The sequence below is a fragment of the Microcaecilia unicolor genome, chromosome 11, assembly GCF_901765095.1.
Source record: "Microcaecilia unicolor chromosome 11, aMicUni1.1, whole genome shotgun sequence".
NCBI classification, from domain to species: domain Eukaryota; kingdom Metazoa; phylum Chordata; class Amphibia; order Gymnophiona; family Siphonopidae; genus Microcaecilia; species Microcaecilia unicolor.
The window spans coordinates 60,639,299-60,655,631 of NC_044041.1; the positions used below are offsets into that span (position 1 = coordinate 60,639,299).

At 43.5% G+C, this 16,333-nt stretch overlaps 1 protein-coding gene across 1 annotated transcript in view; it reads left to right on the forward strand.

Moving 5' to 3' along the window:
• GGT5 (gamma-glutamyltransferase 5) overlaps positions 1–16,333 on the forward strand; it is a 107,565-nt gene that overhangs the window by 24,253 nt on the left and 66,979 nt on the right. The window contains exon 2 of the mRNA XM_030218115.1: positions 11,216–11,346. Coding sequence (XP_030073975.1) covers positions 11,216–11,346 — 131 coding nt within the window. The remainder of the gene's footprint in view (positions 1–11,215; positions 11,347–16,333) is intronic.

The following is a 16,333-nucleotide window of genomic DNA, read 5'->3' on the forward strand; positions in this document are numbered from 1 at the left end:
CCTATGACATGCAGGCGAGAGAGGGAGAGACCAAATCATTTGTGGGAAAAGGCTTCTGCCCACCCATCCTGGGCCCAGGCCCACCCAAAATTGGGTGTCTGGCTACGCCCCTGTCTGGGGTGCCTCCAGGACCAGGTTTGGGAAACACTGGCCTAATGGTTAGTGCAGCAGGCTTTGATCCTGGTGAGCTGAGTTAAATTCCCACTGCAGCTCCTTGTGACCTTGGGCAAGTAACTTAACCTTCCATTGCCCCAGGTACAATAACAGACTATGAGCCCTCTGCGACAGAGTACCTGTGTATAATGTGTACAGTGCTGTGTACACCTTTAGCGATAGAAATGATCATTGGTGGTAGTTTACATGGCATTCCAGTCCAGGTTTCTGATACAAAGTCGATGCCCTGAACTGCAGTCTCCCTTTAACAAACCTTCCTTATTATGCACCTCTGCTTCATGTTTCAGGGCAACCTTTTGCATCTGCAGGTGAACACTTAAGCTTTCCCTCTTTTTTTTCACTTCCCATCTAGAATCTGGATAAGAGAGCTAATCTCTCCAAACTAGAATCAAAGCTTCCTAAAAAGCCAGCTCATACCTCTTTCTTAGGGTTACCATATTTGCAGAGACAAAAAACGAGGACAGAAAAAATAAAACTGGTTGCTACCTTTGCTACAGAAATATTTAATTGTAGCCTTTAGTTAATGAGCACACATCAAACAGCAGTAGACATTAATCTGCTTTTGAGAACTTCCGGATTTGAATTTGAGCCCAAGCGTATTTATCAGAAGAGTGCATATCACTCATCAGCTTTGGCTGGCTTCAGAGATAGGTGTGAAAGTCTTTACATGACGTATGCTTAAAGTTGTGCTGCACAAACAAAATTCCTTTAAAACCAGCAGGGAAACAGAAAGGAGATCAGCAGTATTTTTCTCTCTCTTATTACCCCCCATGTGTCCAGATGGACTAATAGGCTATAGATGATTTCTCTCATTATGTGGGTAGGTTGGTTATAGGCAAATAAAGAAAAAGAGAATATTTTCCAAAAAATTAAAAACCCTGGAGGACGTATGGCAACCCTACTCTTTCTTCCTGGTCTGGTTTTCACCCAGGGGCTTTTAAAAACCTTAAGCTCCTTAAGCATCTGACATGGCAGCCTGTTGGAGGCAAACCACTTCTCCTTCAGATTCCCAGCTACTTATTGTGGAGACCAAACAACTCCCCAGGCTTATCTGCCTATACCTAGGAAAACAGCAAGGAAGGGAACCTTGCTAGAGTGGCTAATCACCCCTCCCCCATCCCATATACTAAGCCATGCTAGTGGCAGCCCTGTGCTAATGCCCTGTGGCTTGGTAAACAGGGGGGGGGGGGGGGGACACTCAGTGACATCCTTCCTCCTTTCCCCATAGGCTATGTGCCCTGACTGTTTCTCTTCTAACAGGGAAAAACCTTCTTTTAAATTCCCCTCATAGCATGCGATGGGTCAGTAATCAAGCACCTGGGAACTTGCTAATTAGCCTTCCTTCCAGGTTCTTAAAGCACCTGCTCCTTCCCAACTCCAGCCTGCTGGGAAATGTAGTCTGGCTTTCCTCCACCCTCAAGCACACACTCCTTCCAATTCCAGCCCTTCTGGCTGTTGGGAAATGCAGTCCAGCTGTCTCAAAGAAGCTTATGCTTTACTTTTCCTTATACTTAAAGAGTGGGAGTTAACCCTGTGAAAAGCACTTTCTAGCTACTTGTCACAGAATCTGAGATTAAGTCTACCGATCAGCAGTTTCTTCTTCAAGTGGCTGTATTTCTCAGCAGGCAGTGAATAAGCTGACAGAACAATCTTTCCTCCTAGGAATGAAATGGTTGGGAAAAAAGTGAGGTTAGTCTTATTATTTGTTTCATGGAGATTAAGTTGCTGGGGTTTAAAATCAAATTAGTTTTGCTCATGTTCTGTTTGAGGTACTGAAGTTTCTTATTTTCCTTATAATTCCTCTCTTTTGCTCCTTGATATGGACTGTATATTTGGCATATTCGGCATATTCTATTGATAAGTTTCTTTTTTTGGTTGCTTAATTTTTCTTAATTGTAGCACCCCTTCCCCAAAGGTTTTATAAAATTTCACTTAGTCCATCCAGACTTGGGTTTTGTCTACCTTCAGAGCTTTAATGGCCTCCCAGATGTCCTCCTGTGATGTCCTGATCTAACTCTTCCCTTTCCTCCTGCATTAGCCTGCTAAGTAGTACTGGCTCGAGGTAGCTAATGATATCCCCTTCCGAGCCATGATCTCTAGCCCTATATGGCTGCTTGACAAACTTCCCAAACTGATCCCTGATTTTGTTAACTCCATAACTGAGTTACCCTCCCCTTTCTGCCACATGCACATCTGTTCTTTTCTCTGTTCCCTCAAGCACATGGCTGATAGTATCTCTACTTTGTTTCCTTTTTCATAAGAAACTTGCTTCACTTTAAACATCTGCCACTTAACCTCTTCCACCATATCCATTGCTTGCAACTATTCCCTAGTTTCCAATAGATACCTGTGTTATAGGACCGGGGCTCTTTTTTTTCACCTCTTCTAACCACTTAATCATCTCATGCTGCTTTTCCAATGTCAACATCTTCTTTTGGGATCCTCATTTAACTAACCCTGCCCTTTGTCACTACTTTAAATCCATCCCACCTTGTCACTTGTGACACCTTCCTCATTCTATTGATAGGGAAGTATTCCTTTATGTCTAACTCCACTGCCTGTTGAACCTTTTCATCTGCTAATAGACCATCATTAAGTTTCTGAAATTTCCTTCCTGGGTCTTCCACCCTTTCCCTTAGGCCCACCCAAACAGGTGCTGGGTTAGATTATGTTCCCTATACTCTCCTCTTCCACCCCTCTCTTGGATATCAAAATATAATCAGTCCTTGAATGTGAACCATTGGGAACTGAATAGTAAGTGTAGTACCATACTCTTGAGTGTGCCATTTTCCGTACATCCACAAGTCCCTCCTCCACCATAAACTTCTTCAGCCTAGCCCTGTCCCTCCAGTGCCCTTCCCTTCCTGGCCTTCCTTATCAAGGAGGTTAGATTGAGAACAGGAGATGGTAATAGGCTATCTAGCCCATTATATGGGTTGAAGTCAGTAGGCGGAGTCACTGGTTTATCCAAAACAATAGCAAATATTATTTTAAAACAATAGTAAAAGATTATTAAACATAACAGACTGCCTATGCGTAGTCCATCTGTAAAAAGTCAAAAGCTGATCTAGTTGGATAGGCAGTGCCAGATCGGCAGTTAATAAAACCACAATTATAACCAACTGGATTACTGATGAACATCTCAATTTACTACTTATCAGCGAAACCTGGATCCATGACTCCAAAGATCCAATAATTTTAGAGCTATGTCTCCCAGGATACAAAATTACCCACTGGACAAGAGAAGGAAAAAGAGGAGGAGGCATAGCAATAATTTATAAATCACAATTCACAGTCACAACAACAGCAGAATCTATGCTTCCCCAACTTGAAATAGCTTCAGTCAGAATCAACTGCCCCAAACTACGTGATCACCTAAACCTAATCCTATTTTACAGACCCCCGGGCAACTGGCAAGACTCACAAAACGCACTTTATGGATTTCATATCGAATACTTGCATTTCCACCCAGGACCTTCTCAGAGCAGGAGACATCAATCTCCATCTTGAAGATACCAAATCAAGCAATGTACTTGAATGCAAGGAATTCCTCCAACTATGGGAGCTCCACTGGCCAAACATGCAACCCACCCACAACAAAGGCCACACATTAGACATTATTACCCACAAATTCTCATCAGAACCTAATCTCACACATATAGATACAAAGTGGACAGCCACACCATGGTCGGATCACTACAAAGCAACCTCTCCCTCCGCTGGAGAAACAAAAAAGACACAACAAAACAGGAGCAAAAAACTTATACTACGAGAGGCAAAAATAGACCCACCAACATTCTGGCAGCAATTCTATACAGACGAATGGACAACACCCACAGACTCTTCCCAATTTCTCCAAGAATGGGACAACAGATGCGAACAGTACTAGACTACATAGCACCAATTCAACCAGAACCTCACATAGAAAAATTCAATACCATGGTTCAATGAAGAATTGAAAGAACTAAAAACACAGGTCAGAAGATTAGAACGAGCATGGACCAAGAAAAAAGACGAACATACACTCAAAGACTGGAAACAGCTACAAAGAAAATACAAATACACTATCAGACAAACTAAAAGAACGTACTACAAAACCAAAATAGGACCAAACTATAAGGACACACACAAACTCTTCACACTCGTAATCAATCTACTAAATACTACACCGGTTACCTCTAACAACACAGACAACCCATCCGCAACCAATCTTGCGAATTACTTCAATTAAAAAATCATAAAGCTCCGAAGCATTATACCTACCAACATCACTGAATACACAAGCATCCTTGAATGTCTAGATCTAAAACCTGGGAAAGCCCAGCAGATCGATCATGGACCAACTTTGACACGATATCGTCAGATGAATTCTCACAATGGCTTGGAAAATACGCCAAGTCACAATGCAAATTAGACATCTGCCCCAATAGCCTAATAAGATCCACCCCCAAACAATTCAAAAAAGACCTCACGAATCATATAAACCACAGGCTTCAAAATGGTCTCTTTCTCACGGAGAAAGGAAACATCTTACTCCGCTGCCAAAAGATACTAAGAAAAGCACAATGGACCTAACCAACTATCGCCCAGTAACATCTATCCTGCTCATGGAGGGCATAGTGACGAAACAACTCTCTGAATGCCTAAATAAACACTCAATCCTGCATGAGTCCCAATCAGGATTTCGGTCAAATCACAGCACCGAAACAGTACTAGCAGTGGTGTGCTGGTAAATGTTTAACAACAGGCTCTCTCCCCGGTCCCCCTCTGCGCCCCCCCTGTCCCCCTCTGCGCCCCCCCCCCAAATTGCAGAGCTGACTATAGCCGGGGAGAGAGCCTTGGGGGGGAGGGTGGCAATGCATTATCCAGGAAAAAAAATTAAATGATCCCAGGTTCCAATCTAATTCATGTTTAATGTGGGATAAAATGCCATAAATAAGTAAATAAATATAAACTTTTAATGTTGAGCACCTGATTCTCAAAGTGAACATATTCCAAACACTATATGAAAATAAATGATTTTTTTCTACCTTTGTTGTCTGGTGACTGTTTTTCTGATCATGCTGGCCCAGTATCCGATTCTGCTGCTATCTGTCCTCTTAACTCTGTTTCCAGGGCTTCCTTTCCATTTATTTCTTTCCATTTCTCCTTTCTTCTTCATTTCGGGTCCTCAGCTTCTGCCCATTTTCTTCATCCATGTGCAGTTTTTCTCCTCTCTTCCTTTTCCCTCATCTCATCTCCTTCCTCACTCTTCTCTCCCCTCCATCCATGTCCAGCATTTCTCTCTCTCCCCTCCTCTCCCCTGCCCTGCATGCACCCATGTCCAGCAGTGACCCTCCTCTCCCCTCCATCCACCCATGCCCAGCAGTGACCCTTCTTTCCCTGTCCTCCATCTACCCTGTCCGCATTGACCCTAATCTCCCCTGCTCTCCATCCACACATGCCCAGCAGTGACCCTCTTTTCCCCTGCCCTCCAACCACCCATGTCCAGCAGTGACCCTAATCTCCCCTGCCCTCCATCCACACATGCCCAGCAGTGACCCTCCTCTCCCCTGCCCTCCATCCACCCATGCCAGCAGTGACCCTTCTTTCCCCTGTCCTCCATCCACCCATGTCCAGCAGTGACCCTAATCTCCCCTGCCCTCCATCCACCCATGCCCAGCAGTGACCCTTCTCTCCCCTGCCCTCCATCCACCCATGTCCAGCAGTGAACCTAATCTCCCCTTCCCTCCATCCACACATGCCCAGCAGTGACCCTCCTCTCCCCTGCCCTCCATCCACCCATGTCCAGCAGTGACCCTAATCTCCCCTGCCCTCCATCCACCCATGTCCAGCAGTGACCCTAATCTCCCCTGCCCCCAGGGCCGTGCCAAGGGTATCTGGCGCCCCCCCTGCAGACTATCAGTTGGTGCCCCCCCCCCCCGTGTGGCACAAGATGCAAAGGAAATAGGAGCTGAAAGATGGAGTGCATCTTTGTGGGATTGCTGAACAAATAAAGGGTTTACAACCACTTAGCTTTTCGTGCTTTCATGTTCATGAAATTGGTAATTAAATCTTTGATATCTAACTGGGCACATATATCATTCTCAATAGCAATCATGGCAAGGCTTACAAGCCTTTCTTGCAAAATACTTGATCGCATATAATTTTTTATGATTTTTAACTGTGAAAATGATCGCTACCACTGAATCTAAAGTTTAACAATTTCATTAAAGCAAAATGTATTTTCACATATCACAAACTCTTTACTCTTCCTATCCAAGGAGAATGTTTATAATAAAAACAAACACAAAAAAAGCAATCAGATTTTCACTTACCAGCTCTTCAAACACTAAACAGTCAGCTAAACTTCTTTGAAACTACTGTTGGAACCATCAGCCAATGAAATGGCTTTTAGCTGTAGCTATCTCAGGTTACCTGATAATTATGCACACATCATTGCAGTCATCATGCCCTCCTCTCAGTGTACATGCTCAGAAAAACTTTGAACCACTTACAGATTTTAACAATTACACTATTTATTTTTTATTTCTCCCCAGTCTCACTTGCACACCTCTCTCCAAACCTGTTCTCTTTAATTTGAATGTTGTTCAAGCTCACCTGACTAAGGAGTTCTTCCACAACCAAAGACATATATAGCACTAGTTGTATTCTTTCAAACAACTCAGCAGCGCCTGCCTGCCTCAGTGAGCACTGCTACCTGAAGAGGGGAGGGCAGGGGCGAGAGGAGAATCACAACTTCAGGTAAAAGATTTTGCAACTGAGAAGACCTCAGGCGCCCTCCAGAGATCGGCGCCCCCCTGCAGTGCTTACCTCGCTTACTGTGTTGGCACGGCCCTGCCTGCCCTCCATCCACCCATGTCCAGCAGTGATCCTCCTCTCCCCTGCCCTCCATCCACACATGCCCAGCAGTGACCCTTCTTTCTCCTGCCCTCCATCCACCCATGCCCAGCAGTGACCCTCCTCTCCCCTGCCCTCCATCCACCCATGCCCAGGGACTCCCTTCTCTCCCCTGCCACCCCTCCCGCGATGTTCACCGGCGACTTCTCATCCCTCCCTCCGGATCCGTCCCTCACCGACCTGACTCTTCTAATTCTTCGGCGGGGCAGGCAGTCTTGCCTGCCCGCTACCAGCGCTGACATCTCCCCCTGCCGGTGCGCGCTTCAAAATGGCCGCCGAGACTTCAGTAGAAGTCTTGCGAGGCCGCCTCTGGAAGTCTCGGCAGCCAGTTTTAAAGCGCAAACCGGCAGGGAGAGTCAGCGATGGTAGCGGGCAGGCAAGACTGCCTGCCCCGCCAAAGAATTAGAAGAGTCAGGTGAGGGACCGGATCGGGCGGAGGCGGGCGGGAGGGAGGAGAGCCGGCTCGCAGCGGGAAACAATCGGCTTGCAATTCGGTACAAAATGTAACAACCGGCTTTTGCGAGCCGGTGCGAGCCGGCTCCAGCACACCACTGGGTACTAGTATCTGCAATGAACTCATTCAAACAAGCAATTGCAACTGGTAACAACATACTCCTCCTACAATTCGACATGTCCAGCGCCTTTGACATGGTTAATCATGAAATACTACTACATATACTATAATACTTTGGAGTAGGAGTACAGTTCTCAATGGTTCAAAGGATTCCTGACCACAAGAGCGTACCAAGTAACAACGAACACGGACATATCACCCCCATGGATACCTGAATGTGGAGTTCCCCAAGGATCCCCACTATCACCAACTCTCTTCAACCTAATGATGATACCTTTAGCCAAACTTCTAGCCAATCAAAACCTTAATCCCTATATATATGCAGATGATGTCACGATTTACATCCCATTCAAACATGGTCTAAATGAAATCACCAACGAGATCAACCAAAGTCTCCAAATCATGCACTCCTGAGCGGATGCATTTCAGCTGAAACTCGCAGAGAAAACACAATGTCTCGTACTCACCTCTCAACACAACAAAAACAACTACTCCACAATAACCACACCATACTGTTCTCTCCCCGTCGCACAAAATCTAAAAATTCTTGGAGTCACCATCGACCGAAACCTCATACTCGATACGTGAAGAACACAACGAAAAAGATGTTCCACACCATGTGGAAACTCAAAAGAGTAAAACCTTTTCTTCCCGAGATATATCTTCCGCACCTTGGTACAGTCAATGATAATAAGTCATCTGGACTACTATAATGCACTGTACGCTGGCTGCAAAGAACAGACCATCAAAAAACTCCAAACAGGCCAGAATACCGCCGCCAGACTCGTATTCGGAAAAACCAAATATGAAATGCAAAACCCCTAAGAGAGAAACTTCACTGGCTCCCACTCAAGTAACGAATTGCGTTCAAGATCTGCACGATTGTACACAAAATCATTCCCGGAGATGCCCCAATCTACATGCTAAACCTTGTGGACCTGCCTCCCAGAAACGCCACAAGATCATCCCGCAAATTTCTCAATCTGCACTTCCCCAGCTGTAAAGGATTAAAATACAAGCTGATACACGCCACCACCTTCTCTTACATGAGCACGTAATTGTGGAATGCATTACCTACAGCCCTGAAAGCTATTGATGAAATAACTAACTTCCGTAAATCTCTGAAGACACAACAAGGCCTATAAAGAGAACCCATAACCTTACAAAATTACCTCACCAACGCACCCAATTATTACAGTCCACCTTATATCTTGCCTAACACCTTCCTTCTCTCTTCCCTCACCTAATCTTTGTACATTACTAATTGTATCTGATATCATGGAATGATTATGTCATAACCAAACTCTGTAAGCCACATTGAGCCTGCAAATAGGTGGGACAATGTGGATACAAATGCAATAAATAAACAAAAGGTGGAGGACAAAAGATTTTTTTAACTTATTTGATAGCTTTTTAATTTATTTGAAAGCTTGCCATATCTAATATAATAATTTGCACCTCCAACGTTCTGAAGCTGGCAGCGTGGCAGTGAAAGCCCGCGTAGTGTTCGTCGGGTTCGTATCGCACATCCCGATCACTGCCCCACCCCACCGGAAGTTCTTTCCCTCCTCCGAGATCCAGGGGTCGTCGTCCGTCCCCCTTCCCTCCCAGTTCCAGCCCTTGTGGAAACAGAAATGAGGGCGGGACCAGAGCTGAGAGACAGAGAAGGGAAAACTGAAATGCCGATCCTGCATGCTTTTACCATTGCTGCCGGCCGCCGTAACCCCTACAAAAGTAAGTCAGGATGGAGGGGGCCTGGAACTGGAAGGGAGGGAAGGACGACGACCCTAGAACTGGGAGGGAGGGAGGGGGGGACCCTGGAACTGGAAGAAGGAGGGAGGGAGGGAGGACCCTGGAACTGGGAGGGAGGGAGGGAGGGAGGGGGAACCTGGAACTTCCCTTAAAAACATTAATGCAGAAGGTGATTACCTTGCTAGAGCCCGTTTCATTTCAATGAGAAACGGGCTTTTTTTTTTACTAGTGTAGATATAAATATCGTGAAATAAAAACTGAATGTCACTAAAACAGCTTCAAAAATTATTGTAGCTGGTGGAAACGGCACTAATAAAGACTGTATTTTGTGCTAATTTTTCTACACTTTTCTATACAATACAATAATACATGGCCAAATTTCAGTGAGGATATCCTAATTTACTGATGGGTTCATCTAAACTGTTGTTGTAATCTCCCTTGGGAAGCCTGGTGTTATAAAGATTGGAAGTAAAATTAAACTCTCCTTTCATTGGGGCACAAGAAATCACATCTTCATCTCATCTCTTTTGTACAAATGGATTTTTCTGTTTTGAGCATATTTCAGGGACAAGTGGTTTTCATAAGTCAAAATAATTAAAATAAATATTTTCTTTCATACAGATCTCTCATTTGTTTAAATATAACTAAATGGGGCTATAAACCCCTAATGCAGTTCATTGGTTTGCTTATATTTTGTCCTTGTGATGACTTATACTGTGCCAAAACTGGAAATACAGTGAGACAGAATAATAAAATTCAGTAACATCCAAAACCTATTAATTAACATTACAATTGTGTTTACATTTGGGTAATAACTGAGAAAATGCTGTTGAAAAATGACTAGAAGAAATAAATATATATCACAGAACTGGAAAAATGTTGTCACGTTTAGACTGACTCTGGACTTCTGCATGAAGGTAGCTCTGTCCTCATTATTGAATATCTCACCGCCAGCCATTGACTTAGCAGTAAGAGATCTGGGCAGTAATGACCTATGCGCATCAAATGCCACTTGGCACGTGTCCATTATGCACGCCCAAAAATAAAAAACATTTTTCAGATGCGCATATCGGATGCGTGCAAAAAATGAAACTACCTCAAGAGCCACGTGGTAGTCAGGCGGTTACTCAATTTTGGCGCACGTAGATGCTTACGCGGCTTAGTAAAAGGGCCCTATGTGCATTTTTATAATGTACCACTGCGTTCCACAAAACAAAAGAAGCAAGTTCCCACAAACCATCTTTCTCTTTTGATCTAGGCACAGGGAAAAAAAGATTTTAAATGCTCCCCTGTTTTAACCTAATTCATGTTTAATGTGGGATTTAAATGTCATAAATAAGTAAATAAATGAATGGATAGAAACTCTGAATGCTGAGCACCTGATTCTCATAATATGTTGTCTGTTTTAGTGGCCCTTTACCAGGAGAAAAAAATCTTTGCACGAGTATAACACATGCTAGAGTGTCCCTATAACCAAACTGGCTACAATTTATAACAAATTACTATTCTACCTATGAAAAGTTATTCCGTTATTATACTTCCATCTGTGTACACAATATGCTACACAAGCTGACATGTTTGAAAATATAAGTGAGATTAAATAAAAGTGCTACCAACAATAAAGAACGACAACATGGATGCAGCAGCTCATAGATTTGTTTGCTTTGTTTTGAGCATATGCAGAGCAATGGCTGTGCTGGGAAGGGGAAACACAGACTAACCTAAGTGGCTTCAATTTTTTCATGTCATGCCATCTCCTGTTCTCAATCAAACTTCCTTGTTCTCTCACTGAATCTGCTTCTGTTTCCTTCTCAGGGACATCCTGCATCGTGGAGGTTCAGCAGTGGATGGTGCTATCGCTGGCCTCCTCTGTACTTCAGTTGTGAACCCCCAAAGCATGGGCATTGGGGGTGGTGTCATTTTCACCATCTATAATGCATCCACAGGTAATGTCCCTGCCCCCCACCTTTGGCCAGGCAAACTCCAAGAATACTTAATTATAAGTATTCTTAAATGAAATAAATTATGGGGTCCTTTTACTAAGCCGCGTAGGCACCTACGTGCGCCAATTTGGACTTATCGCCCATATGGTAATTTCATTTTTGACACATGTTCGCTATGTGCACCGGAAAATGATTTTTATTATCTGGTGCGCGGCAGAAACCGGGCAGTAATTGGCATTCTACACGTGTAGATGATTACCACACAGTTAATGTGTTGAGACCTTACCGCTAAGTCAATGGGTGGTGGTAAGGTCTCAGACCCAAAATGGATGCGTGCCAATTTTTATTTTGCCGCACATCCGTTTCGGCAAATTTTTAAAAGGCCTTTTTTACAAGTACGCTGAAAAATGGATCTGCACGTGCCCAAAACACACGCCTACACTAGCACAGCCCATTTTCAGTGCACCTTAGTAAAAGGACCCCTTTGTTATGAAAAAGTCTCATTTCTAGAGGGTTGTTGGTGTAAATTAGATTCATAAATACACAGTGGTTTATATGATGTAACAATAAAATGGATTAAGTAAGAACATTTTCACAAAGCTGCTTAGTGCAATTACTTGTAGTGAATTTTCAAAAAGAAGGTACCTGTGTAGCTTTTCTTTTAAAATATGCTAAACGAGTGCATTTGTTGCCTCAAGTACAGCTTAGACATGGAAGAATGTGTGTATCTGAATGGATGAAGATGTTGGGACTGGTTTGAGGTACTTGCTGTTGTAGAGGAAGGGATGGTTGTTTGTTTTACTTTGTTTGTCTATAGTTTTTTTGAATGGTTTTATGTATACTATCAGAGGCGTAGCTACGGGTGGGCCTGGGTGGGCCCAGGCCCACCCAATCTCAACTCAGGCCCACCCAGTCAGCACTCGGAAAATCGGGCATTTAAAAAAAATCTGTGAAGCCGTTTCACAGGCAGCGCTTCGCGTCTGCCCTGCGTGCATTGCAAAAGAAGGAAATCGCCTTGTCGGAGGGCAGGACACAGTGAGGGAAGGCCCGAAGACGACGAGGCGATTTCCTTTTTTTGCAATGCACACGGGGCAGACGCGAAGCGCTGCCTGCAAAACGACTTCACAAATTTTTTTTTTAAGGCAGGGTGGTGGCAGGAGAACTAAGAGGGCTGTCGGTGGAGCTGGTAGTCGGGTCGGGGGGGTCTCAGATGGGAGAAGGGGACTGGGGTGGGGGGTCTCAGATGGGAGGAGGGGTGGGGAGGGGGGTCTCAGATGGGAGAAGGAGTGGGGATGGGGGCCTCAGGGGAGGGGAGTCTCAGATGGGGGAGGGGTAGGGGGGTCGGGTCTCAAATGGGAGAAGGGGAGGGGAGGGGGGTCTCAGATGGGAGAATGGGACTGGGGTGGGGAGGGGGTCTCAGATGGGAGAAGGGGGCTGGAACTGGGATCTGAGAAGGGGCCAGTAGGGAAAATAGGGGCCATGCCTGGGGATGGTGGGAAAATGGGGCATGCCTGGGGCAGGTGGGAGAATGGGTCTGGGGCTTAAAAGGGGGGGCCCCAATGCAAGGCATGTGGATGAAAGGGGCTGTAACTGGGGGCTGAAAAGGAGGGTAGGTGGGATAAGGGGACTAGCACTGGAACTGGGGGCTGAAAAGGGGCAGGGGCTGAAACTGTGGAGACTGGGGGCTGAAAAGGGGACAGGGAGAAGTGGCTGGGGGCTGAATCTCGGGACTGGTGGGAGAAAAGGGCTGGGGCTGAAACTGGGGACTGGTGGATAGTGGAGCTGAAACTTGGGGCTGAAAAGGGAGGCAGGTGGGAGATGTGGGATAAGGGGGCTGGAACTGGGGGATGAAAAAAAGGGGCAGAGAGAGGGGACAGATCCTGGATGAAAGGGGGAGTGAGAGAGAGGGCAGACCCTTGATGGATGGGAGAGGGAGGGAGGGCAAATGGTGGATTGAAGGGGCAGAGAGAAAGGGTAGACAGTGGATGGAAGGGACAAAAAGGGCAGACAGTGAATGGAAGGGGGAGAGAGAGAGGGCAGACAGGGGCAGATGGTGGATGGAAGGGGCGGAGATAGAGAGCAGGTGTGCATGGAAGGGGCAGGGAGAGAGGGCAGACATTGGATGGAGGGGACAGCAGAGAGGGCAGACACTGGATGGCAGAGAAAGAACAAAGACAGATGCTGGATGGAAGGAAGACAGTGAAAAGAAGATGAGGAAAGCAGAAACCAGAGACGACAAACTGTAAAGAAAATATATATTTTTATTTTTTGCTTTAGGATAAAGTAGTAGTGTAGCTGTGTTAATAAATGTTTATAATAGAACATGTAAATAGGTAATCTTTATTGGACTAATTTTAATACATTTTAACTAACTTTCGGAGACCAAAACCCTCTTCCTCAGGACAGGATAAGACACTGTAACAGCACTATGCTATATTGACCTGAGGAAGAAGGTTTTGGCCTCTGACAGCTAAATGTATTAGTCTAATAAAATGGTATTATTTTATTTTCTATATTTGTTTTATTTCTATTTGTTAATTTGTAAAGTGGTGATTGGTATTTGCTAGTTTTTTCAAATTTACATCTGCTGTCTTTATATTTTGCACAGTATTAGGAGACATTTTCTGTTTCTGTGGTGGTGCATTCTATGCAGAGTCTGGCATCTTGGGGGTTCAGTTTAATTTTTGTCTAAATAGAAAGTTTATGACTACTTATTTTATAGTGGATTAGGGTGCATCTGTGTTTGTGAAAAAGACATGGCTTTCTGTTGACATTGACTATGCAGGATCGACGATCTGTACTATTCTGTCTGGTTTCGTTTTACAATAGGTGAATTGATGTTCTAGTGCTCACTGTAATGTTTAAGATGCTTTCCTTTTCCTTGTGTGACTTGTAGAAATGACTGCTTATGGTATGGTAGAATTGCTCTATAGGTCCTGAGTGTTTTGTATTCTCGGTATTGTGGTTTTAAGGTTTGCAACATAGGTTCCGAATATGTATGTGGTTTTATGTTGCTGTAGGACAGCTGTTGGGCAGACTGTTTATTAAAAATTATTTAGGATCCCCAAAAAAACTACTCACACCTATATATACTTAGTGCCCATCCATATTAGCTCTGGGCCCACCCAAAATGTCAGGTCTGGCTACGCCACTGTTACTATATTGATTGGCTCTCAGCCAGAACTGCTCTATATAAGCTGTAGTGACTCTCCTTGAGTTCAGATTTGGAAAACAGATGAGTAATAAATGTCAGACTGAAATCCATGTAGGTGCAGACATTTACACTTCTCCAAGGCAGTGTTTGCCTCCCTTCCAGCCCATTTCCACCCCACAGACATGGATACATGTCCATCACATGGAGGTAAGTTTATAAAGCAGTTTCCATGCTACACGTTTTACATACAGACAAGGGCTCTATGAAAATCGCATGACTGAAATACACACAATAGCAGCACAAAGACATTGGGAAATGGGCTGATGACTCAAGAGACCAGGACAACAGACTGGTGTCTAAAGTAATTTATTAAAGACACAGATCTGTGTTTCAACCACAGGCCTGCCTCAGGAGTCTGAAATACAAACATTAAAAAAACTAGTAAATTCAAATATTTAATGATGTAAAATGTAAGAGCATATCCGATTATGATCACAAATATACAAACAATAATATATTGGACTGGTCTACTCCCCCCACTCTCTTACCGATCAATAGTCCCACTTTCTTACCTCTGCATCTGTTATGCCCCCTTCTTTGCCTATTCTTGTCTCTTACCATGTTCTCTTATTGCATTGTCATTTTTAATTCTCCTATGTAAGCCACATTGTGCCTGCATGTGTGGGAAAATGTGTGGTAGAAATGTACTATAAATAAATAAATAAATATATCCAAGTATAGAATGTTAATAAATACTGGTCAAAAAAATGATAAAATCATATTAGATAAAATTACCCATTCACGCAGCTAACAAGGTCAGTTTAAATTTTGCCTTGTGGCCCGGGCAGTAATATCATATTTTATGTGCATCCACTATGCACGCCGGAAAATATTTTTATTTTCTGGCATGCGGTGCTAACCAGGCAGTAATTAGCATTGTACGGGAATCGATGATTACCACTTAGTTAATGCATGAGACCTTACCGCTAAGTGAATGGGTGGCGGTAAGGTCTGAGACCCAAAATTGATGCACGCCAATTTTCATTAGCTGCATGTCCATTTTTGGCCGCCCCCAGGAAAGGCATTTTTTGTAGGCGTGCTGATCTGCGAGCATCCAAAACACATGCCTACACTAGCGCAGGCCATTTTTCAGCGCATCTTAGTAAAGGGACCACATAATGTTTTGTTCATTCACGTACTTCACTACTTGAGGGATGTATTAACATTTAGGCTCGGGTATAATTCATTTATACTTTTTTTTTCCATTTTAAAAGATTACATTTTCTCTTACACGTTGTATTTCATGTATTTTTCTATATGATTTTACATGTTTATTATGCATTTCGTATATATATTTCTATATTACACTATATATGTGTTCTTAATATGTCTTGATGTATATATGCACCTATCAGTATTTTATCATACATGTGATGTGTTTTCGTAATATTTTTTCTTAACCATTCATATCTAATCTATCTTCCAGTACAGTTCCTTACATTATATTTTTTTTTACAATGAACTTTATACTGTTTCTCTTATTATGTTTTGATTACATTTTATTTAATATGATTTTATCATTTTTTCACCAGTGTTAATTAACATTCTATACTTGGATATATATTATTGTTTGTATGTTTGTCATCGTAATCGGATACGCTGTTACATACATTTTACGATCATTAAATATTTATATTTACCAGGTTTTAAAAAAATGTGTTTCAGACTCTTGAGGCATGTCTATGGCCGAAACACAGATCTGTGTTGAGTCTTTAATAAATTACTTTAGACACCAGTCTGTTGTCCTGGTCTCTTGAGTCATCGGCCCATTTCCCA